The sequence below is a fragment of the Hemitrygon akajei genome, chromosome 7 (assembly GCF_048418815.1).
Source record: "Hemitrygon akajei chromosome 7, sHemAka1.3, whole genome shotgun sequence".
NCBI classification, from domain to species: domain Eukaryota; kingdom Metazoa; phylum Chordata; class Chondrichthyes; order Myliobatiformes; family Dasyatidae; genus Hemitrygon; species Hemitrygon akajei.
Window position 1 is genome coordinate 167,889,754 of NC_133130.1, and position 25,853 is coordinate 167,915,606.

The 25,853-nt window shown below is 41.3% G+C and overlaps 1 protein-coding gene across 6 annotated transcripts in view; it reads left to right on the forward strand.

Moving 5' to 3' along the window:
• The window catches only part of rc3h2 (ring finger and CCCH-type domains 2), a 115,902-nt gene that overhangs the window by 46,847 nt on the left and 43,202 nt on the right, over positions 1-25,853 (forward strand). For all 6 annotated transcript variants that reach the window (XM_073052547.1, XM_073052542.1, XM_073052548.1 and 3 more), the window contains 5 exons: positions 6,427-6,660; positions 9,206-9,381; positions 13,853-14,053; positions 23,607-23,739; positions 25,477-25,595. In XM_073052547.1, coding sequence (XP_072908648.1) covers positions 6,427-6,660; positions 9,206-9,381; positions 13,853-14,053; positions 23,607-23,739; positions 25,477-25,595 — 863 coding nt within the window. The remainder of the gene's footprint in view (positions 1-6,426; positions 6,661-9,205; positions 9,382-13,852; positions 14,054-23,606; positions 23,740-25,476; positions 25,596-25,853) is intronic.

Genomic DNA, 25,853 nt, shown 5'->3' on the forward strand with positions numbered 1-25,853 from the left:
CACTTTAATCTTTCATGGTCATCTTTGTACAGCATTAAAACACACCTTTTGGCCCAATTCATCAAAGGCAAACCAAGTTGCTTACATAAACTAGGACTATTTGCAAGTGTTTGCCCTGATCCCACTAAACCTTTCTTATTCATGTACCCTTTCAAATGCTTTTTAAGCATTGTAATTGTACTGGCCTATAACACTTTCTCTGGCAGCTCTTTCCATATACCCACCATAGTCTGGGGGAACATGTTGCCCTTACCACCCCTTTAAATTTTTCCACTTGCACTTTAGATGTATACCCTCTGAGTTTGTCCTATTCAGCAAGAGGAGGGTGAGATGATGCTCCCCATAGTTTGAAATGACTCCTATAAGGCCATCGCATCTGCTTCCTATGCTGCAGGAAATAAAGCCCCACCTTTGCAGTCTCTCCTTACAGCTGAAACCTTCCAGTTCCAGTAACATTAGTGACATAATGGACTGTGAAGTATATTTAAGGATCTAGAACAAATGACAAAAGTTAGCCAAGGAATGGCAGATGGAATTTAACTTGGACAAGTGTTTATTTTGCCAAGTTAAACAAGGGTAGGTTCATGTAGTAAATGGCAGTCTTTTCAACACTCTTTCCAGCTATTGGCATTTTTCCTGTAGCTTGGTGACCAGAACTGTCTCGCCTTGTACTGTTCTGTAACATGTACCCAACTCTTGTACCCAGTGCCCTGTTCAATGAAGGCACGCATGCGAAAGGCTTTTGCTACTTTGGGAACTATGACTTGTACAACTGGGTCTTTCTGTTCTATACCACTCTAGAATCCTGCCATTTACTATGTGATCCTGCCCTTGTTTAACTTGGCAAAATGAAACACTTATTCAAGTTAAATTCCATCTGTCATTCCTCAGCTAACTTTATCATTTGTTCTAGATCCTTAAATATACTTCACGGTCCATTATGTCACTAATTATAGATCGTTCTTGGTTAAACTGTTTTTCTAAGTATTTTTTGTGCAATCTCTCTGTGTTTGCTTTCTGTGCACCAGAGTTTCCTCATTCATTAGTTTGGACTTAGTTTGTATAGCTTACACACATGCCCTCTTTCTCTCCCCCCCATCACCTCAAACTCCTTTAGTTGGGACGACCTCTAAGCATGACAAGATCTGAATTGTAAATTTCACCATTCTGTGGTGAAAGTGAAATAATCTCCCCTCTCAAAAGAGCTAAGGGAAAAAGTGTCTCCTGGAAAAACTATAACTCATGGCTTAACCAGGTATCAAAGCTGTCAAAAGTTAAACAACAAAAACATTCACTGATAATGGTATAGAATCTAAAAGGGAAAAGCTTTTTAAAACTATCTATGACACTTAAACCTAACTCGTGTTTGCATTTAATCAACAAATATCACTGGCCATCAAAACTACTTCACTGCATTGAAATAAACTGGTTTCAGAATTGGGTTTAATACACTGGCATACGTCGTGAAATTTGTTGTTTTGCAGTAGCAGTACATTGCAATACTTAATGGAAAAACTATAACCTACAATCAGAAAATAAGTAAATATACAGGTTTCCCCTGCTATTCGAAGGTAGAGCATTCCTATGAAACAGTTCGTAAGCTGGAATGTCGTAAAGTGAAGAAGCAATTACCATTTATTTATATGGGAAAAATTTGTGAGGGTTCGCAGACCCAAAAAATAACCTACCAAATCATGCCAAATAACACATAAAACCTAAAATGACAGTAACATATAGTAAAAGCAGGAATGATCTGATAAATACACAGCCTATATAATGTAGGAACACTTTTCTACAATTATTGCAGAACTGTCCGCCGCAGCGAAAATTTCACGCAAGCGCTCTCAGCAGCACTCGTGGCAAAAACACACGGCGCAAAGCGCTCCCCACAGAAACACACGGCGCAAGCGCTCCCGGCAGAAGCACTTTTTCCAGTAACCTTTAAGCTATGAAGCTACCGAATAACACATAAAGATACACAGCCTATATAAAGTAGAAATAATGTACGCTCAGTGTAGTTTCACTTATCGGAATTGGGAAGACAGTGAGGACATTGATGATGGTGTGTTAGGCTGAGTCGTCGGAGGTTGGGATGGTGGGACACTGGGGTGTCATCTCATCGTCGTCTGTTTCCATCAGGGCAGGCAGGTCACCTTCTTCTATGTCTGTCTGCTTCAATGTCGAAGGTCGAGTTTCGTCGTCTGCTGTGGCTGATGTGGAAGGCTTGAAAAACGACAGTATGCTTGACTGCTTAGCCTCACGCATTTTTCTATCATACAGTTCTTTGTAAGCACTCAAACCCTCCTGCAAACCTGCCCTAAACCTACGTACCCTTTCAAAATTAAAGTCATACTTTCTGCAATCATTGCAGCATTGTCAATCGCAGCGAAAATCTCACGCAATTGCTTCACGTTCAGTTCCTGGACATCTTCACTTTCGGGCTGTTCACTACTGTGTTCGGCTTCAATTGTTATCCTTTCCTCTTCATCAGCTCTTCATCTCTCAGTTCTTGGTCATGGGATGCCAAAACCTCTTCAACATCATGTTCGTCAACTTCCACAAACCCTTAGCCAAACTCACTATATCCTTACTTGGTTCACCACGATCAAAACGCTTTATTATGTCTAGTTTTACGCTAAGTGTAACACCCTTACACACTCTTTTAGGCTTTTCCGATACCTTAGAACTCAGCTTGCTAATGGATGCACAAAATAAATCGATATAAAGCACAGATGCTCACAGGCACGTGTTTAAGCAATGCCGACTAGAATGCAGTTCTGGGGGAGGAGCTAGTCTGCTCGGCGTGCGCTGCCTTTTTCGCGCACTGCCTTTTTTCGTAACAGTTTTCGTAATGCCTTCTGTTAGCGAAAACAGGTAACTAATGTAGGTCTTTCGTAACAGCGAGTTGACGTAAAGTGAACGTTCGAAAAATGGATGACACTTATATATATAAAAAATAGTACAAAGAGAGAGGAAAAGTAGTGAAGTAGAGTTCAAGGGTTAATTGTCCATTCAGAAATATGATGGCGGAGGGTAATAAGCTTTTTCTGAAACATTGAGTGTGTGTCTTCAGGCTCTTGTACCACCTTCTTGAAGGTAGCAATGAGAAAAGGGTATGTCCTGGGTAATGGGGGTTCTTGATGATAGATCCTGTCTTTTTAAGTAGTTCAAGTGGACTTCCAACAAGTAATAGAGGGATGCTTCAACTTGCTTCTCTGGTGGATTTTAAGTGGAGTCCAACTTCTGATTGCAATTCTAATCAACTGTTTCTAGTAGTTTTACAATTGTGAGATTTTCATTTGTTTTTGAAAATCCTTAAATTGCAAACTGTTATTGGGATACGTTGGCAATTAAAGACAATTTTCCTGCAAAACCTGGGGCAATAATTTGCGAAGTAATTGGCATTAATGAACCATTTATTTTTTGAATAATGGCACTACTTGGCAATCTTTCAATCTTCTGACATCATACATGTATCCAAAGAGTACTGGAAAATGGCCAATTTCTTTACTATTTATGTCCTTGCTTATAAGAGCCTAGAAGCTTTGGAATGTTACTGCCTTTTCTTTCAAATGAAGATGTTCATTGATAAATATATGATTTAATTCACATTTTTTGGAAAATGAGCACATATGATGCCTGCAGATGGCAAGGCCTATACAACAGTAGGGCTTGGTCTAATAAAGTGCAAGTAACAGTTGTGCCATTCAAATGCCAGGCAGTGACCATCTCTCAACGAATCTTAAGTACCCATTCATAACCTTCACAATTACCTTTACCAAGACCCAACCATCTTGGCGGTGGGGGGGGGGGAGGGGGTGGCTTCATCGTGACCAGAAACTCAAATAGACCAGCAACATAAATAATGTGACAACCAGAACGGATTTGAGACTGGTTGTTCTGCAGCAAGTGATATACCACCTAATAACAAAATTTCTTTTTGGCTTCTACAAGAGAAATCGAGAGCATAAGGGAATATCTTACAATTGTTGAATGAGTGCCTCACCAACAGCAGTGAAGAACCTCTACACCATTCATTGCAAAATAGTCTATTTGATTGGAATCCAATCTACTTTACATTAATTTCCTACACCTCTGGCACATCTTCACTTACGTCAACACTGAACTGATCCCACAACCTATGGATTCTCTTCAAGAACTCTGCAACTCAGGTCCTCAGTAGTTTTTGTTTGTTTATTTATTGTTATTATTCATTGCACAGTTTCTCTTCTTTTGCACATTGGTGGTTTGTCAGTCTTTGTAATTATTTATTGATTCTATTGTATTTATTTGTTCTACTGTGAATGTCTGCAAGAAAATGAATCTCAGAGTCATATATGGTAAAATATACAAACTTTGATAACAAATTTACTTGGAACTTTGAACTTCTTGGTTGCAAAGTGTCATTTAACAATGTACGGCAGTTACTTGTATAGGCCACACTGACAATACCTCCTAATCGAGCAATCTATATTGCTATGGGAGTATCACTATCTCCTGTTCTTCAAGTCACTCCCCACCCACATGAGAATATATCATTATTCCTTCATCATGGATCTGAAATTCACTGTACAACAGGTTGTGAGAATAAACAAAAGAAAATCTGCAGATGCTGGAAATGCAAGCAACACACACAAGATGCTGGAGGAACTCAGTAGGCCAGGCAGCATCTGTGGAAAAAAGTACAGTCAACTTTCCAGAGATGCTGCCTGGCCTACTGAGTTCCTCCAGCAGGTTGTGAAAATAGATTTTAATCAGAATTGCAGTACTTCAAGCTAACATCTTCACCTTTTTGAGCAAACACGAGGAAATCTGCAGATGCTGGAAATTCAAACAACACACACAAAATGCTGGTAGAACACAGCAGGCTAGGCAGCATCTATAGGGAGAAGCACTGTCGACGTTTCAGGCCGAGACCCTGACGAAGGGTCTCGGCCCGAAACGTTGACAGCGCTTCTCCCTATAGATGCTGCCTAGCCTGCTGTGTTCTACCAGCATTTTGTGTGTGTTGTTTTCACCTTTTTGAAGGCATTTAAGATGAGCAATAACTGCTGGCCTTAATAGTGACGACCACCTCCTGAAGAAAAGTAATAATGACACGGGAAACTTCAACCTGCTAAACCCAGATTTGTCCAGTTTTGTTGTTGGTGATCCTACTCTACTGTCTTTTGATATTCACCACATTGGTATTCTTCCTATTTAAAACATAGTTTACATTCACCAAATAAAACTGAAGTTCATTAGATTTCTGCAGACCAAGTCCTTTGAGATTTCCAACTATAATTTTATTCATTACAGTTTTTTGGTCAAGATGGTCATTATTTTTCCCCAATATTTTTTGTAAATTTGAATTGTAGTAAAGCAGATGATTGCATTGATACCTGTTTGCATCGTGCAACAGTACAGTCGGCCCTCCTTATCCACGGGGGATTGTTTCCAGGACCCCCCCCCCCCCCCCCCCCGCGGATACCAAAATTTGCGGATGCTCAAGTCCCTTATTTAACATGTATCAGTGCGGTGGTCTTTAGGACCCAGCGGAACCCCAGACTTTATTTAACATGTCTCCGTACAGTGGACATTAGGACCTGGCAGCACAGCTCTGAATCTGCCGTGTTTCTGTTCACAAAAATAATCACAATTGCGATTGAAAATAAGGTGGAAGTAATAAAGCGATCGGAAAGAGGTGAAACGTCATCGGTCACTGAAAAAGTGTTAGGCTACAGTCGGTCAACGATCGAAACAATTTTAATGGAGAATGTGAAAGGCTGTGCCCCGATGAAAGCTATGATTATTGCTAAGCAACGCAGTGGTTTAATTATTGAAATACGTATGTTTCTTAAGTGTTTTATATGCATAGACAGGTAAAATATGTACTATATACTAAGAAAAACGTTTGACTAATTGACACTAAATAATACCGGATGTACCTGTTCCGACTTCAAATCCGACTTAAAGACGGACTCAGGAATGGAACTCATTCGTAACCAGGGGACTGCCTGTACTTTTAAGTCATTTCTAAGTTACTTATAATACCTAATACAATGTAAATGCTATGTAAATAGTTGTTATACTGTATTGTTTAGGGAATAATGACAAGAAAAAATAGTCCGTACATGCTCAAACAATGAGTGCTGGAGAGAGAAGTTCTGGGTTTTCCCGATTCGCGGTTGGTTGAATCCGCACATACGGAATCCGCGGATAAGGAGGGCTGACTGTATATTTAAGTATTTCACACTGATTTCAGTGGAATCCCTTGCCCTTGTCTCTGCAGATGTGATTAGGTTTTGCAATTGTCGCTTCAGAATCACAATATTTAAAAGATTTTCACAATTATTTTCTGAATTGTATTATACTCTGTTTCAATAACAGTAGAACTCTGCCGTACACGACTCTAAATTAATCACTTTGTAACGTCACTGTGTTTAGGTGTTGCAAGTCTAAATCAGAGTGCACTGAGCAGACCGATGCAGCGAAAACTGGTTACCTTGGTTAACTGTCAGTTGGTGGAGGAGGAAGGGCGTGTGCGAGCAATGCGGGCAGCAAGATCTCTTGGGGAACGAACGGTTACTGAACTCATTCTGCAGCATCAGAATCCCCAGCAGTTATCAGCCAATTTGTGGGCTGCAGTCCGGGCCAGAGGTTGCCAGTTTTTGGGACCAGGTAAGAAATTGGATGATAATCACAGAAATTGTGGTTTCAGTGAGTGTGTAAAACATTCTATTTATAGAGTCATAGAGTTGCATAGCAGAGAAAGGGGCCACCACATCCATGCGACTGTTTTGCCCATCTGCTCCAATCCCATTTACCGGCATTGTCATTATCCTTCAAAGCCTTGCCTATTTAATTGGCTGTCTAAATACTGTATTTCTTAAACAAATGATTTGTATTCAACTTCATCACAATCCCTGACAGTAAATTCCAGTTTAAAATAAGCAACTTTGCTCTCAAATCCCTTTTTAAAAAAAATCCCCTTTAAAATTCCTTTCTCTTACCTTTAAACATGCATTCTTGTTCTTGAAACACCTTTGGTCAAAATTTGTTATTATATTCTTTTTCGAGAATGTCTGGCTCTTGTACTGTATTGCTCTGTGTTCTAAATCCTGTACTGGCAGAGGGATTTATTTGGCATCATGCTCACTACAGACATGTTTCCAAATTTGATGTTTTTCAATAGAGGGCACAGCCTCAAAATAGAAAGACCTCCCTTTAGAACAGAGATGAGGAAGAATTTCTTTAGCCAGTGGTGGTGTATCTCTGGAATTTATTGTCACAGATGTCTGTCAAGGCCAAATCATTGGGTATATTTAAAAGCGAAGGTTGATTGTTTCTTGAATAGTCAGGGCGTCAAGGTTACGGGGAATGGGGATTGATTGGGGATCATAACTGAGCCATGATGGAATGGCAGAGCAGACTCAGTGGGCCTAATAGCCTAATTCTGATCCTATGCCTTATGGTTTTATTGACATTGTGGGCCATATTTTTCTATATTCTAACTAATACATTCAGTTGAATGCATTCTGATTTGAGCCTCAAGGTTTGAGTTCCAACACAGAAACCAAATGGTTAAGGTGTTGGACTAGCGATCTGAAGGTCATGAGTTCGAGCCCCAGCCGAGGAAGCGTGTTGTAACCTTGAGCAAGGCACTTAACCACACATTGCTCCAGTCCACCCAGCTGAAAATGGGTACCAGCAAAATGCTGGGGGTCCTATCCAGGGGGGAGAGAGTCTTGTACTCTCAGTCGCTTCATGCCATGGAAACAGGTATCAGCACCGGCCTGACGAGCCTATAAAGCTTGGGACAGACATAACTTAATTAACAGAAACCAGAGCTCAAATTTTGGTTGGGATTTTTTTTTTCTAAATACTCAACAATAACTAACATTTGCATGAAATAGTTAATCTCTGCTACAGAAAGGGTTTGAGTGTAACTAATAATTAAAAATTAATGAAGGCCAATCCAACTTATTAAAGAAATCAGCAAAACAGATTCTTTTTTACACTTCAAAACCATTTAAATTTTGTGGCATGCTTACTTGTTTAAAATGCAAATACAGGAACTCTTGCACTGGTCTAAGTACGTTTGGTGGTGAATCTGTCAGCAATTTGGCATCCTTTGTGATCCAGTGGTAGGGTATTGCAATCTACTTATTTATTTTTATTTAGAGATTCAGCATAGAACTGGCCCTTCCAGCCCACTGAGCCACACCACCAAGCGACCTACCAATTTAACCCCAGCCTAGTCACAGGACAATGTACAGTGACCTACTAACCAGTATGTCTTTAGATTGTGGGTGGAATCTGGAGTGCCCAGAGGAAACCGATGCATCATGGGAAGGAACGTACAAACTTGCCTACAGAATACAGCAGAATTGAGCTTCAAACTCCGACACTTCGCATTGTAGTTGCATTGTGCTAACCGTGGCGCCCATCAGTAAAAGATTCCAACAGCCAATTCTGCATCAGTTCTGCCCAAGTCTCTTTAATTCTGTTCATGACCATTGTTTTGTATAATTTTTGTGCATGCTCTTCCCTTGATTTTCTAACTTTACATTTAGTTCAAGATGTCCTTTGTATAATGTGGTGACAAGCACTGGATAGAATATTTTACTTATGATTTAATGGTCTAACTGGTGCTTTAGGTTTAATTTCGTTCATGACCATTGTTTTGTAGAGTTTTTGTACTTGATCGGCAATATTTCTGAGGATGGGCTGATATTTTTATGGGGGGGTATCCTTTTGATTGTTTAAGCTGTTGGACTGTTGCTTTTTTATTAGTGTTTGATGTAAGAAAAATAGACCATTCATCCTTGTTCGATTCCCACCACTGTCTTTAAGGAGTTTGCATATTCTCCCCATCCAATGTAGGGTTGCTCTGGTTTCCTCCCATATTCTAAAGATGTATGTGTTAAGGTTAGTGAAATGTGGGTATGCTGTATTGGTGCCAGAAGTATGGCAGGTTGCCCAGCACAATCCTTGCTGATTTGATTTAACACAAACCATACATTTCACTGTATGTTTCCATGTACTATACATGTGACCAAAAAATCTAATAATCTTATTTTCTGTCTGTGTTTAATCAAATGCACCTCAACTCTATTTTCTCACTTTAACTCTAAATACCCAAAAAAACTTAAAAATTTTAGGAAGTATTTTGTTAAGTATATCTGAACTAAAATAATGCTTGCATTTTTCATTCCTTTATCAGCTATGCAGGAAGAAGCACTTAAACTGGTCTTGCTTGCATTGGAAGATGGGTCAGCACTCTCTAGGAAAGTGCTGGTTCTCTTCGTTGTTCAGAGGCTGGAACCACGATTTCCTCAGGCATCCAAAACCAGTATCGGTCATGTCGTACAACTCCTGTACCGTGCTTCATGTTTCAAGGTACTGCATTTGGGTTTACAAAATATTCTGTTCATCTCATGAAGCTTAAATTCTGGAAATTTAAGAGCTTTATTTTAAGTAAACATCTCTATCTTATATTACTTTAGCAAAATGGATTTTAATGTATCAAAAAAACAACTTTTAATGAGTCCTTAGACAATGACTGAACTGCAGATGAGATAGACATCATTGCAGAAAAGTAATGGTGACTTTTTGTGTCATAGAGAATGAGGAGGTGGAGTTACAGCTTCACTTACCTTGCCAATTTTAAAAACACAATGCGATTCATGTTGAAAAGTAATTGTTCCTTATTCAGCTTGTAGGCAAGGACTGATGACATTTGAAGCTGTTGCTATGGAGAGTGGAGCTCATAAGCTCTGTTTCCTCAGTTGTTTTATTTTTGGTTCCAAATAGGACCTGCTCTTGCTTCCATTATCCTCTTGCTCTTTATTTTTAAAGAGATCCTTGGATTTGTGAGTATTTTGTCATGCTGTTTCTTTGTTTTTCTAACTTCACATTTAATTTAGTCTTTACCTTTTCTATACTTCAGAAGGCTTTCTGCTCTGTTAAGCTCCAAGATGTTCTTTGTATAATGTGATGACAAGCACTGGATACAATATTTCACTTGTGATTTAATGGTTTAACTGGAGCTTTAGGTTTAAGATAATCTTCCTCTCAATGTATATTGGACTCTTAAAATCCAGGATCCCATTATTTTTATGACCACTTTCTTAACAGGGCCTGCTGTTTTCAAAGATTTATGCACGTTCATATCCCAAAACCCTATAAAACCGTAGGACTAACTTAATATTATCTCTGTTTCATTCAGCCAAACTGACAGCAGTTTTTTTTTAAAGAAAACTTGCAAAGATATAACTTGCACCTGCCTGGGAGAAGCACAGCCCAGAGTTTAGCTGATCCAGCCAAGGAACAGATCCCATTTACCCACAAGTGCCCCTCACCCACTGGGCAGGTAATTCCACAAAATCCTTTCTAAGCAGTCTATAAGCCCACTATTTGTCTTGCTCTGTGATAGTTGCTGATCTAGATCCTTGCACATTGATAACCACCTGAACCTCTTCATGCAGGTGCAGTTACTATCAACTACAGCAGATAGAGATGGTGTATGATGGAATGTGCTGATGCCAAAACTGCACAGTTGTCACCTACAATACCTACAAATCACAATTTAGTGATATCTTTGTGTATCAAATGCATTTTCTTTTAATTTTAAACAGATCAGTCAGTTTGGCTGAATGGATTAAGTACAATATTGAGTCAATGCCACTGTTTTACAGGGTTTTTGGGGAGTATGTGCATACATCTTTAAAAATGGCAAGCCCTGTTTAGAAAGTAATTGTGAAAGTAATGAGATCTTGGATTTAAAGAGTCCAATGCACAATAAGAGGAGGATTATCTTAAACCTTTTATAAAGCACTAGTTAGACCATTAAGCCACACACAAGTGAAATATTGTATCCAGTGATTGTCACCATATTATAGAAAATGTATCTTGGAGCTTAACAGAGCAGAAAATCTTCAAGAGTATGGAAACTATAAAGATGGAATCAAATGTGTAGTTAGGAAAGCAAAGAAAAAGTGTGACAAAGTAGTCATAATCCATAGATCTCTTAAAAATAAAGAACCAGAGGACAATAGGGTAGGGGGACCAAGAGATATAAGAGCTGTAGAGGCAGAGTTTTGGGGTAAAGTTTTACAGTCCTCACAAATGAAGTAGTTGATACAAATATTGTAGTTATGAAGAGAATGATATAATGGAAGGGATAAACATGGTATAAGATTAAGTATTAAAGGGATTCAGCATGTTTTGGAAGTTGTTAAATCTGCAGGTATAGACAGTTTAAAAGAAAGCTAGGAAGAGGAGTTGACCGTTTATCATTACCCTTGGCTGCAGGATTGGTGCCAGAAGACTGTTAATGTACTTTTGTTTCACAAGGAGGAAGTGATTTTAAAAACCAAGTTAGACCAGTAAATTTCACTTTGGTGATGGTGAGACTTTTGAATTATATTTGTGAGGAACTGTATAAACTTTAACTTGGAAAGCCACATTATAGGTTTGTTAAAGGAAAATTCTCTTCAACAAGGATTTTATTTTTGAAACAATAAAGTATACGAATGAGGGCAATACATTTGATGTATTCTGCATGGCCGTCTTGTATTAGCCCTAATATTTAAATCTAAAATGAAAATACATAATATACAAAGTAAGGAGCTGAGGACTGAGATTGGTGGAATCCCACTAATTTACAAAATTACTCATCAGTCTTTCTTACCAATGATCTATTTTAATACTCTCTTTTGGATTCCATTGACTAATTTTGGCCAGCATATGGTGTAGAAGTTTATCAAATCTCTATCTTTCCTTAAGGGAAAGGAAAAGCTTTGCAGGCACCTAAAGACAAAGTTCCTGCAGAAATGTGGGACAGATATGGGTGAAAAGAGTGCAGGAGGTTTAGCAAGCTGCTGGTTACTGTCATGTATATCTATTCTTGAGTGCTGCGAAAGTCATTTACACCCATCAGAAATTCTTATGAGTTTATCCCCTTTCACTAAGCCAGGAAGGACTTCAATCATTAAAACGTTTAACTCCTGTACAACTAAGTATGTATTCTGCTAGTTAATTACTTAAACATTGTTGGTTTCATCAGGTAAGCAATAGTGGGTACAATTTATTGAAAGAGTATTAGTGAAAAATCATTTTTGATATGCAATCCTGATGTGCATTTTGCTGCTTTCATGTCTTTTCAAGTCAATTTATTTTTCATTCTTTTGTGTCTTGATGACAAATTTGACTGTGATTACTTAGTTTACTTTCAAATAAGCTAATACAATTTCTAGTGGATAAATAAAAAAAAAAACTAATTTAGAGCAAATAGAAACTTATATTCTACTTCAAGACCAAAATATCCATCATGAGATGCCCTAATCCTAACCATGATGAAGGGTCTCTGCCTGAAACATCGACGGTTTATTTGTTTCTATAGATGCTACCCAACCTGCCCTCTAGCATTTTGTGGGTGTTGACCTAGAATGCAATACAGCAGGGGTTCCCAACCTGGCGTCCACAGATTCTTTGGTTTATGGTAAGGGTCTGTGGCATAAAATAAGGTTGGGAACCCAAGGAATATGGAATTCCAGTTAGGATCTAACAAGCGATCATTTGAACAAATAAAGCTTCTACAATTTGATAATAGCCAGATAATCCTTTTTTGTAATATTGAACAAAGATAAATTGACTGTACATCAGTACAAGAGAGCAAATATTCTTTGGTTTAACATCTCATCTTCAGCGATGTTATTTCTAACAGTTTCACCACTATATAGTCAGCTTTGATTTTTGTGCGTAAATGTCCAATGGAACTTGAACCCAGAATTTTGAGTTGACCAATGCTAGCAATTGGGCATGAATATATGGTTAGAATTGTGATGAAAGGGCAGCTAAGCTTGCTGCACTCCTATTAATAGAACAAACAATACAGTGAATTCTAGTTAATTAGGACATGTCAGGACCAATTATTTTTGGCCTCATTGGTTGACTGCCCCAATTAGCCAAAGTTACATGGAAAAGTTTAAAAAGGTGTATAAAAACAAATTATATATTTAAATTAAATAGATAAGTCAGAACATAACCAATACTACCACAGTATTATAAAACTGTGTATTAGTGCCTAGTAGTTATTGATAGAGAAATTCATCTGGTGTACACTGCTGTGTTTTTTTTTTTGATTGAGTGTAAATGAACAAAATCAGCACAGGCACCTAGAGCAGATAATGGACTGCCTTCATACAGTACTTTTGATTATTACATCCTCCAACTCTTCATTTTCATTGTAATATTCAATATCTACAAATTATTCATAATTTCTAACTTGTTGAAGTAGTGAAATCATTTCATTTTCACACCTAGCTGTTTCTGGCATCTCTAAGCCCCTATGGTTGAAAACAGTTTGGAATTGTCTTACTGCTGATTTTTCACCAGTTATCGGTGATGAATATCACTGTGTTTTGAAGGCGAACACCACAACTGACATGATATAACAATTGGTCTAAGCAGGTATCGTGTCTTTACGTCCACACCATTGCACACAACTGACTCAGGTTAGAAACTGTTCAGCAACAATTTTCTGTCCTGATTAAGCAGCATAGTGTTCCAAATAAATGAAGGGAATGCCAGCTATTTTCTCAATTAGATTTTGTCCTGTAACAGTTGCCCCAATTAACTACAATCCACTGTATTCCATTAGCATTTATATTTGTCCACTCTCTTTCAGTACCTCCTCTCTTTACAGTCTTTAATCTGTCATCTACAATTTATTGTCATTTAGAACTAATCAGGTCTCCCTTGGTTCCAAATTAGATAACCTTGCAATTTCCCATTTTTGAACTGCTTTCTGCCACATGGACATATGTATGTGGATAAACATGATTCATTGTGGACTGTTTCTCTGTAGGTTACAAAAAGGGATGAAGATTCTTCTCTAATGCAACTGAAAGAAGAGTTTCGTACTTATGAAGCTTTACGCAGGGAGCATGATGCACAGATTGTTCATATTGCCATGGAGGCAGGACTTCGAATTTCCCCTGAACAATGGTCTTCCCTTTTGTATGGAGACTTGGCACACAAATCACACATGCAGTCCATCATTGATAAGGTGTGTTGTGTAGAAGATGTGACTAATACAATGTTTTACAAGGGTAACTTAAAATTCTAAAATATCCTGTTCTCAGTCCACAGCAAACCTCAAAATGGTGGCAAAGCAGTTACCTCTGCTTCTTCACCATCCCAGGATCCAAGCTCAGATTTATTTATGACCTTGGATGTTACTTGTGTGATAGAGTGGACATAGAAAGGACGTTTCCTTTAATGGGGAGTCTAGGACCATAAGGCATTGATTGTGTGGATAATTAGAGGCTTTTTCCAAGGGCCAAAATGGTTGCCACAAGAGGACACAGGTTTAATGTGCTGGGGAGTAGGTACAGAGGAGATGTCAGGGGTAAGTTTTTTACTCAGTGGTGTGTGTGTGTGGAATGGGCTGCCGGCAATGGTGGTGGAGGTGGAAACGATAGGGTATTTTAAGAGATTTTTAGATAGGTACATGGAGCTTAGTAAAATAGAGGGCTATATAGGTAAGCCTAGTAATTTCTAAGGTAGGGAATTATTTGGCACAACTTTACCTATATAGGGCCTATATAGTGCTGTAGGTTTTCTATGTTTCTGTAGTGCACAGTCTCAGAATAGAAGGACATCCATTTGGAACAGAGATGAGGAGGACGCTACACCATGAAGACAAAAGAACACTTCAATAACCTTTTTGTGGAGTTGCTTGAAAAGCACAAGATAGGAGATGGATAGAAGAAAATTTACAAGTCACTAATTGTCCCTTGAGGAACAGTTAAATCAATCATCAAGAAATGGAAAGAATATGGCACAGCTGTAAATCTGCCTAGAGCAGGCCGTCCTCAAACACTGAGTGACCGTGCAAGAAGGGGACTAGTGAAGGAAGCCACCAGGAGAATTATGACAACTCTGGAGGAGTTGCAAGCTTCAGCGGCTGAGATGGGAGAAACTGCATATACAACTATTGTTGCCTGGGTGCTTCACCAGTCACAGCTTTATGGGAGAGTGGCAAAGAGAAAGTCACTGTTGGGAAAAAAAAGCACATGAAATGTTGTTTAGATTTTGCCAGAAGGCATGTGAGAGTCTGAAATCAGCTGGAAGAAGGTTCTATGGTCTAATGAAACCAAAATTGAGCTTTTTGGCCATCAGATTAAACACTATGTTCGATGTAAGCCAAACACCACACGTTGTCAAAAACACACCATCCCTACCTTGAAGCATGGTGGTGGCTGCATCATGCGGTGGGGATGCTTCACTGCAACAGGCCCTGTGAAGGTAGAGGGTAAAATGAGTGCAGCGAAATACAGGGAAGTCCTGGAGGAAAACTCAATGCAGTCTGCAAGAGAACTGCAACTTGGGAGAAGATTTGGTTTACAGGAGCACAATGACCCCAAGCATAAAGCCAAAGCTACACAGGAATTGCTTAAAAACAAAAGTTATTGTCTTGGAATGGACAGGTCAGAGTCCAGACCTCAATGCAATTGAGATTTTGTGACTGGATGTGAAAAGGGCTGTTCACTCACGATCCTCATGCAATCTGACAGAGCTTGTGCAGATTTCTAAAGAATGGGAAAAAGTTGCAGTGTCCAGATATGCATGGCTGATCGAGACCTATCCACACAGACTCAAGGCTGTAATCGCTGCCAAAGGTGAATCTACTAAATACTGACTTTAAGGGGGTGAATACTTATGTAATCAATTATTGTGCATTTTATATTTGTAATTTAGATCACTTTTTCAAGATCTGTTTTCACTTTGGTACAAAAGAGTCTTTTCCTGTTGATCAGTGTCAAAATATCCAAATTAAAACCACTGTGATTCAACATTGTAAAACAATAACATGAAAACTTCCATGCGGGATGAATACGTTTATAGGCACTGTACAAACTTCTCACAGACAGTGGCAGGAATTGAACCCCAATCACTGGCATTGTAAAGTTTTATACTAACTACCACGCCCTCCACTTCCCCCTCTTATCTAATAAAGGAATCTGAGGGAAATTTCAAGAGACCTACTGAGAAAGTTGCACAGCTTGGACTCCTAGAGGCTCCCGTGGCAAAACATTGAGGAGGAATTATTTAGTGCCTTAAGCAGTGCATCCAGATAGGGGAGGGTAATGGCTGAGGGGAACTAGGTGAACTTGCATTCAGTGAGGAAACATGTTGATGAGAGATGGTGCTCAGGATAAATCAAGTAACGTGCTGATGTTGCACGGACATGGCGGTGGAACGAACCCAAGTGCTGAACACGGGTGCGGAGGCCGAGTCAGGAGGCGTTGCTGTCGTAGTGAGCATGGGAAGGGTTTCAAGGGAGTCTTTGCCCTGAGTCTTGGTTCTAGTAGATAATTCAGGAATGAGGTTAGACTTAGAACTGATAGTCCTAAGTCCCATGGAATGAGGTTACTCATACACGAGTCGATCAACAAACTGGCACCTTCTAGTTGTGGTCACAGGATTTTTATACTGCCTGGGTTGATGGAATGCAGGTGTTTGTAGTTGTTGAAACCAGGGAACAATTGAGAACTAAATGAGGTGGTTAAGGCCCAATTCCTGAGGAAGATAGCCAGGTACCAGAAGGGACCATGACAGTACCCACCCCCCCTCAATGGGAGCCTCCCGACAATCCTCCAGGCCTGTCTGGGTGGTCCCAGTGAAAGTCCTGGATGAGGGAAGGGTCTAGGATGAAGGAGCGAGGGACCCAGGAACGCTCTTCAGGACCATACCCTTCCCAATCCACCAGGTATTGGAGACCCCTGCCCCGACAGCGCACATCTAGTAGTCATTGGACGGTGTATGCCGGATGGTTGTCGATGAGACGGGCAGGTGGGGGAGTCTCAGCTGGGGGGCACAAGGGGCTGACGGAAACTGACTTTAACTGAGACACATGAAAAGTTGGGTGAATGCGCATGGACTTCGGCGGCTTTAAGCGGACCGCTGTAGGATTGATAACCCTTTCAACCTTGAATGGTCCAAGGAAGCGAGGGGCAAGTTTCCTCTGTTCGTTTTTGAGCAAGATGTCTCTGGAGGAAAGCCACACCATCTGCCTTGGTTGGTACTCCAGTGTCGGTCGGCTGTCTTCTTTTGATTTGTTGATCGGAGTAGGGCCGTGCGTGTTTCCTCCCAAACCTTAACGGCACCGATTAATATGGACCCGAACCGACGGTACCACTATCTCTTCTTCCTGCACGGGGAACAGCGGAGGTTGGTACCCAAGGGAGCACTGAAACGGAGACCTCCCAATGGCAGAGCTCACCAGAGAGTTGTGGGCGTACTCAACCCACGGGAGATGGTTGCTCCAGGTTGACGGGTTGTTTGCCGTTACACAGCATAACGTTGCCTCCAGGTCTTAGTTGACCCATTCCGTCTTGCCCATTCATCTGGGGGTGGAAGCCGGATGACATGCTGACCGCTGCACCTAAGGCTTGACAGAAGGCCTTCCATACCTCCGAGTTGAACTGGGGACCTCGATTGGAGACTATATCCATGGGGATTCCGTGGAGGCAGAAGATGTGGCAGACGAGAAGATCTGCGGTTTCTTGAGAGGAAGGGAGTTTAGGGAGGGCCACAAAGTGCACCACCTTGGAGAATTGGTCTACCACGGTGAGGACAGTGGTGTTTCCACGGAAGGGGAGTAGACCGGTGACAAAGTCTAGGGTAATGTGTGACCAGGGACAACCAGGGACAGGTAGAGGATGAAGTAGACCCGCAGGTGGTCGATGAGAGACCTTTCCCTGGGCACAGATGGAACAAGCTGAAACATAAAAGCGGGTGTCCCCCTCCATGGACGGCCACTAAAAGTACTTCCTCAGGAGAGCCAGGGTCCAATCACTCCCAGGGTGGCAGGCAAACCGGGATGTGTGCCCCCATTGGAGAACCTGAGGCCTGGTGGAGACGGGCACGTACAGGTGATCACTGGGTCCATTTCTAGGGTCGGTGTCATCCCACTGGGCTTCCTTTACTTTAGCCTCAATCTCCCAAGTGAGGGTGACCACCACACAGGATGGTGGGAGGATCGTCTCGGGACTGGAGGTGTCATCCTTGGAGTCATGCTGGTGGGATAGCGCGTCCAGCTTCCCATTCTTGGATCCTGGTTGGTACGCGAGGGTAAACTGGAATCGTCCAAAAAACAATGCCCAACGGGCCTCGCGGGAGTTCAAAAATTTGGCGGTCTAGATATATCCCAGGTTCTTATGATCTGTCCATACCACAAACGGGTGTTCTGCCCCATCCAACCAGTGCCTCCATTCCTCCATTGCCAGTTTGACCGCCAGTAGTTCCCGATTCCCCACGTCGTAATTCTGCTTGACGGGGGACAGTCAGCGAGAGTAGAAGGCCTACTTGCCTTCATCCGAACTTGCCCGTTGGGATAGGACCGCTCCCACCCCGGAGTCAGAGGCGTCCACCTCCACGATGAATTGATGGGATGGGTCCGGATGGACCAGGATGGGAGCGGTGGTGAAATGCCTCTTCAGGTCGGTGAATGCTGAGTCCACTTCAGAGTCCCAGCAAAACGGGGTGGTAGGCAAGGTAAGCCGGGTAAGGGGGGCTGCCAGTCGACTGCAGTCCCTGATGAATCTGTGGTAGACATTTGCAAACCCTAGGAATCGTTAAAGTTGTTTGCGTGTCATGGGTCTAGGCCATTCCTCCACTGCCCGGATCTTCTCGGGGTCTGCTTTAACCTGCCCACTTTCAATGATATAGCCTAGGAAACTGACCGATCGGACGTGGAACTTGCATTTTTCCGCCTTTGCAAATAACTGGTTTTCCCACAGTCGCTGGCGGACTTGACGGACATGGTGTACGTGTTCTTGGGGACTGCGAGAAAATATCAGGGTATCGTCAAGGTACACAAATACGAATTGATTGATAAAGTCCACCAGTATGTCATTGATCAGGGTTTGGAAAACGGCGGGAGCATTGGTGAGGCCAAACAGCATGACCAAATATTCAAAGTGGCCCAGAGGTGTTTTGAAGGCAGTCTTCCATTTGTCCCCCTCCCTTATCCTGACTAAATGGTAGGCATTGCAAAGGTCCAGCTTTGAGAAGATGGTGGCTCCATGCAGTGGTTCAAATGCTGAACTAATGAGGGGTAGCGGGTACTTGTTCTTAACTGTTATATTATTTAGGCCTCTGTAGTCAATACAAGGGCAAAGCATCCTGTCCTTCTTTTCTACAAAGAAGAAACCATCGCCTACCAGGGAAGATGAAGACCTGATATGCCCGCCACGAGGGACTCGCTAATGTATCTTTCCATGACCTCTCTCTCTGGTCAGGTTAGGTTAAAAGGGGGACTGGTGGGTAGCGGGGCCCCGGGGAGAAGGTCAGTTGCACAATCGTATGGGTGGTGCGGGGGCAGGGAAAGGGCCTGCTGTTTACTGAACACCTGCCCCAAGTCATGGTACTCTTTGGGGATGCGGGACAAGTCAAGGGGTTCCAAAACCGGTGGGGTCACGGTAGCTTCTCTGGGAGATAGTTGGTATGGCAAGAAGGGCTCCATTCAGCTATCCTCCCAGTAGACCAGTCAATACAGGGATTGTGTTGGGTCAGCCATGGGTACCTTAGAACTACCGGGGTTTCAGGTGACTGAATGAGACTGAATCATACCTCCTCCCGATGGTTGCGGGATAGGATCAAGGTCAGGGGTGACGTACAGTGGGTCACCCGAGCCAGCAGTTTTCCGTCCAGGGCCCGGGCCTCCAGGGGGGTGATTAGCGGCTTGTGAGGTATTCTGGCCTGGGTGGCTATCTTTTTGTCCAGCAGATTGCCCTCAGCACTGGAATCCACTAAGGCAGATAGGGACAGGGACTGTTGTTGGTAATTCATGGTTGCTGGGATCTGCATCCGAGTCTGGGGCGCTGAAGGGAGTATCATTTGGCTCACCAGAGCTCCTTTTCTCACTGGTGAGCCCTCCCTTTTGGCCGTTGAGGGCAGATATCCCTGAAATGTCCTGGCTGGCCACAATAGTAGCAATCCCCAGCTCTCCACCTCCGAGTTCGTTCTGCCGGGGAGAGCTGATTCCGTCCCAGTTGCATCGGTTCCTCCCCCAGGGGGTGGGAACGGTGGTAGCAGGAACCACACGGGGAGCGGCTGGGGAAGGGGGCCTGGCTGAGGCTGGTAAGGTGGACTGGGGACTTCCTCGAGGAGCGGGGCGACTGGTCTTCTCTCTCGGACACTCCTGAAGTCGATAATCTAATCGAATGGAAAGCAAGATCAGAGAGTCCAGACAGTCCGTGTCATCCCTCACGGCCAACTCATCCTTTATCTGGTCCGATAGGGCCTCATCATTCCACCCAGAGTCTGTGGCTAATGTCCGGAACTCAATGGAATACTTGGCCACACTTCGAAGCTTGACTAAGAGCAAGCAGCCATTTTGCAGCATCCTTACCACGAATGGATTGCTTGAAGACCTTCTTCATTTCCGCAACAAAGGAGGAGTACAAGGAACAAACTTCTGGTCGGTTATCCCGTATCGCGGTTGCCCAAGCCAAGGCATCCCCTTGTAGCAGCCCCATGATGTACGCAATCTTTGATTTATCGGAAGTGTAGGTGCGTGGCTACAGCTCAAAGACTAGGGAGCATTGTAACAGGAAGGCCCAGCACCTACCTAGGTCCCCGGTGTAGGGTTCAGACTCAGGTACATATGGCTCTCGAGGGGATGGTGTTGCTGATTCCGAGGGTGAAGCCATCCCGAGTGGTGTGGTTTGGGTAGCCAGGGTTCTTGGAGGCAATGGAGAAACAGAAGCGGAGACCCGGTCCACTCGTTCACTGACCTTCTGCACATTCATGGTTAGTGTCCAAAGGTTTTTCCGCGATCTCCCGAAGTAGTTGGTTGTGGGTGCCCAGTAGGCAGCCCTGGCTGGCCAGGGCTTGTTGCACAGGATCCATGTCTGCTGGGTTCATTGTGGCCAGTTCATTCTGTTGCATGGACGTGGCGGTGGAACGAACCCAAGTGCTGAACATGGGCACAGAGGCTGAGTCGGGAGGCGTTGCTGTCGTAGCGAGCATGGGAAGGGTTCCAAGGGAGTCTTTGCCTGGAGTCTTTGCCTGGAGTCTTGGTTCTACTAGATAATTGATTGTCCTAAGTCCCAAGGAATGAGGTTACTCATACACAAGTCAACCAACAAACTGGCACCTTCTAGTTGTGGTCACAGGATTCTTATACTGCCTGGGTTGATGGAATGCAGGTGTTTGTAGTTGTTGAAACTGGGGAATGATTGGGAACTAAACGAGGTGGTTAAGGCCCAATTCCTGAGGAAGATAGCCAGATGCCAGAAGGGACCATGACAGCTGAAGGGCATTAGAGCCATCGTGGATATAGATTTATATTTTTAAAATTTATATTAATATTGGATTATAAAATATGTTCAATTAAAAATTGTTATATTATCTTCCATTTTTATTAGAAACAAATAATATAAACACAATGGATTTGTGTCGAGGGAAACAAAATTAATATCGGAACAGCTGAAAACCATTCACTTGAAACTTCAGCTTTGTTTTCATTTCCGGTTGAGTGTTACATTGTGTTTTTGTATTAATTGTTATCAATAACGGCATTTTATATGGCAGTGAGCTGTATTTACAGATATCCCTAATCCCATTCTATGTCATAACTGTACTTCAAATGTGGTACGGCAGTAAATGTCCTTAGCACGGAATCATTCTAAAATGTTAGCTATCAGTGCATCAACATTAGATACTAGAATCAAAGCATATCACTTTGTAAGGTTGTTTTTGTCTTAATATTCAATATGAGCAAGTACATTGTGAAGGAGTCAGATACTACTTCTGCACTCTACGCAAGCAGAAGTCACTTAACAATATTATATAATCATATTATGGTTAAGGTGCAAGTTTCTTCATGAGTGATGGCCAACAAAATTTAATGCAAGTATTACAGAGGAAATTCCAAGAGGCTGCCTCCTGCTCCTAATTCATGTTTGTATTGGCAACTGAATTCGCTGCTGCCAATACAAATATGAATTAGCAAAAGGAATGTGTTTTTCACTTCTTTTCACCTGCTTTTCAATTCCTTTATTAGTTACATTGAATAAGATCATATCTGAAGTGTTTAAAGTTAGACTAATGCTTTAGGTTTGCAAGATGATGAGAGGCATTGATTGAGTGGACAGCCAGAGACTTTGTGGAAGTGGTTAATACGAGGGGGCATAATTTTAAGGTGTTTGGAGAAAATTAATTATGAAGGGGAGTTTGGAGGTAGGTTTTTTTTAACTTAGAGAGTGGTGGGTGCATGAAAAGCACTGTTGGGGTGGTGGTAGAGGCAAATACATTGGGGACATTTAAGGGATTCTTGTTCACATGAATGAAAGAAAGATAGAGGACTATATAGGAGAGAAAGGTTAGATTAATCTTAGAGTAGATTAAAGGGTCGACATAATATCTTGGATTGAACAGCCTGTACCATGCTGTAATCTTCTACGATCTGATCATAACCTCAACTCTGCATTCCTATTTACCTGCTTGAATCTTCCATACATATCACCACCCCACAATTTGCTTAATAAGTATCTAGCTATACAAATGTTTCCACTTTCCTCTGAGCAAGAAGGTTTTAAAACTTGCAGCTCAATTGTCCAAAATGAATGAACCCTTATTTGTAAACAGTCAACTCCACCCCACCTGAATTCTCCTACAAGAGGAAATGTGCTCTCCTCATTCATCTCGACTCATTAGTTAGTACCCATAAGACACAGGAACAGAACTGGGCTATTTGGCCCATGGTGTCTGCTGCTTCATTCTATCATGGATGGTGTATTATCCCTCTCAACTCCATTCTCCTGCCTTTGACATTCTTACTGATCAAGAACTCATTAACCTCCACTTTAAATATACCCAATGACTTGGCCTCCACAGCTGTGTGTGGCAATGAATTCCACAGATTCATCCTTTATCCTAAACCAGTCTTCTCACATTTCTAGATTCCAGCAAGTACAAGCCCAGCCTATACAATCTTTCCTCATAAGGTGACCTGCCATTTCTAGATGTTAAGTCAATTAATCTTGCGAACTGCTTCACTTCCTGTGCATTAACATAAGAAAACCAACACTATAGTCGGTACTCTTGATGTGGTCTATTAATGCCCTCTGCAACAAACATAATCTTCCTAGTTATGTATTTATTCTTTCTAATAATAAACCATAACATTCCCTTGACGTTTCTAAATGGTGTTGCTGCATACTAGCCACACAAGGACACACGCATCCAATCTCTCAAAATTTCGATAATATGCTGCTTTTGTTTCTGACTTTTCTGTCAAAGTAGGCCATGGTGGACTGATTTAAGATTGTGGATGTTCAAGGTGAAGTGGAATTTACTCATCTTCATTACAATTATTGAGCAAATAATTAGTAGTTGCAAGGAATTCTGATTAAGCTGCTTATTCCCTTCCATAGATGCGTTCTGATCTGCTGAGTTTCTCCAAAATTTTGTGTGCTTACTAGATGAAATGTAATGCTTAATGGTAGCTCAATAGTGATAGCCAAACTGCAGCACAATTTCATGTAAATCTTTGTCACAACCAATTATAACAGAATTTTTCTTAATTCCTTTTTCTCTATTGTCTGCAGCTTCAGTCTCCCGAATCTTTTGCAAAGAGTGTGCAGGAATTGACTATTGTCCTGCAACGGACAACAGATCCAGCTAATCTGAACAGACTACGATCTCATCTTGAACTCTTAGCAAATATAGACCCAAATCCTGGTAAATACATATGTTGATGTTTCTTAAACTCAACAGTCATAACTAGGAATATTACTGAATTTTTGGAAGTAATTTATTTTTTGATATAACTGACTAAATTTAATCCCAATGAAATTGTACCTATTGCTCTAAAGTATTTGTATATTTATTTTGAAAAAGTACATTTTTCAGTATTTTAGTTTCCATGATGTCAGCTTAGTAAATGAACGTGATCCTTAGCTGAATAGGGCTGCATTATTACCATGCATTAAAGTTTTAGAATCAGGTTTATTGTCACGCACATGAGTCATGAAATTTTGTGGTAGCAGTACAGTGTAGGCTTAACAAATTACTGTAAGTTGCAATAAAAGTAAATAAATAGTACAAGAGAGGAACAGATTTCTCTATGGTCCTGAGTTCATAGACTGTTCAGAAATCTGATGGTGTAGCTGAAGAAGCTGTTCCTAAAACATCCAGTTTGACCTTCAGGCTCCTATACTTTCTCCCTGATAGCAGGAAAGAGAAGAAGGCATGTCTCGAATGGTGAGGGTCCTTCATGACAGATGCTGCTTTCTTGTAGCACTGCCTTTAGAAGGTGTTCTTGACGGTGGTGAGGCTTATATCCATGGTGGAGCTAGTTGAGTCATCAACTCTCCGAAGCCTCGTACAATCCTATGTATTGGCGCCTCCATACCATACCAGTCCACTGTACATCTCTGGAAATGTTTTAAGATTCTTTGGTGACATACCAAATGTCCTAAAACTCATAATGAAGTATAGCTGCTGTTGTGCCTTCATCATGATTAAATCAATATGGTGGCATATTGATGAACATAGTTCTTTCAGTGGAATAGGAATTGCTCGTTTGTGGAAAATGCCTTCATGGTATGGCTGGCTTTTATAGTCCCAGAAAGTTCTGTTGGAAGTATTACCACTAAGATCAAGCAGACATATGCAATAGTTTCACACTGAAAATAGGGGCCATCTTGGACAGCTGGGCACATTTGGTTGACTGGCAGCTTGGATCTAAGTACCCCGGCCTGGGAATACATCAACTCAATATCAGTCCTGCCAAGCCCCAAAGAATTCTGTACATTTAAATGCAGTCACCACTCTTTCTTCTAAATTCATTTAAGGAAAGAGTTTATGAATATTGGGCCTCCTGTATGACAAATCTCCTGTATTTAGAAATAGAAATAACTTCAATGAACTTTCATTACATTCCTTTTGTCTCAATTATTGTCTTGCCTATACATGATATTTTGTGGACCTGATAATTTAATTAAGGCACCTAGATCTTGCATTTAATTCCTCTTGCAGTAAAGGCCACCAAACAGTTTGGTTTCCTCATTGCTTACTGCACTTGGATATTAACTTTCAGTGCAAGGATACCCAGGTCCATCTTAAAACTAACACTTCCAATTTTTCATTGTTTAAAATTTATTACTGTGTCTCTATCAATATGTGAATAGATTTCTCCATTCCGAAGGGGCTGAGGCGAAAGGAAGTGAAACAATGAAAAATTGAAGGCAAATTACTTTTCGCAAAGTTCAAAAGTTCAAAGTAAATTTATTACCAAAGTACATATATGTCACTATATACAACACTGAGATTCATTTTCTTGTGGGTATTCACAGTAAATACAAAGAAATAAGTTGTAAACTGTCAAATCTGAAGTAACAATCCCTTAGCTTTTCAATGTGGCGTGCTGGGTTTTTGGAAATTGAAGAAAAAACTACCGTCTGTCTTTCTCTTAAGATGCTGCAGCTCCAACGTGGGAACAACTAGAAAATTCAATGGTAGCTGTAAAGACTGTTGTTCACGGGCTTGTGGATTTCATCCAGAATTTTAGTAAAAAGGGCCATGAAGCACCACAAGTAAGCCTATTTTTATTAATGTAGTCTTACTTCAAGAGTCAAATATTGGCAACAGAATTTGAGCTAGCCAATATTCTGAAGATAATTGGTTATTTGAAACTATTTGTTAAAATAAGCATAATTTTTACTGCTTTGAAATTGAAATTCAGAGTAAAATCTAAAGCTTTACTGTTACATTGTTCTAGGTTGTTTTATATTGGAAGTAAACTTATTTCAATGTATAGCTTCCTTATAAATTGCTTAACAGCAGTCTGTATA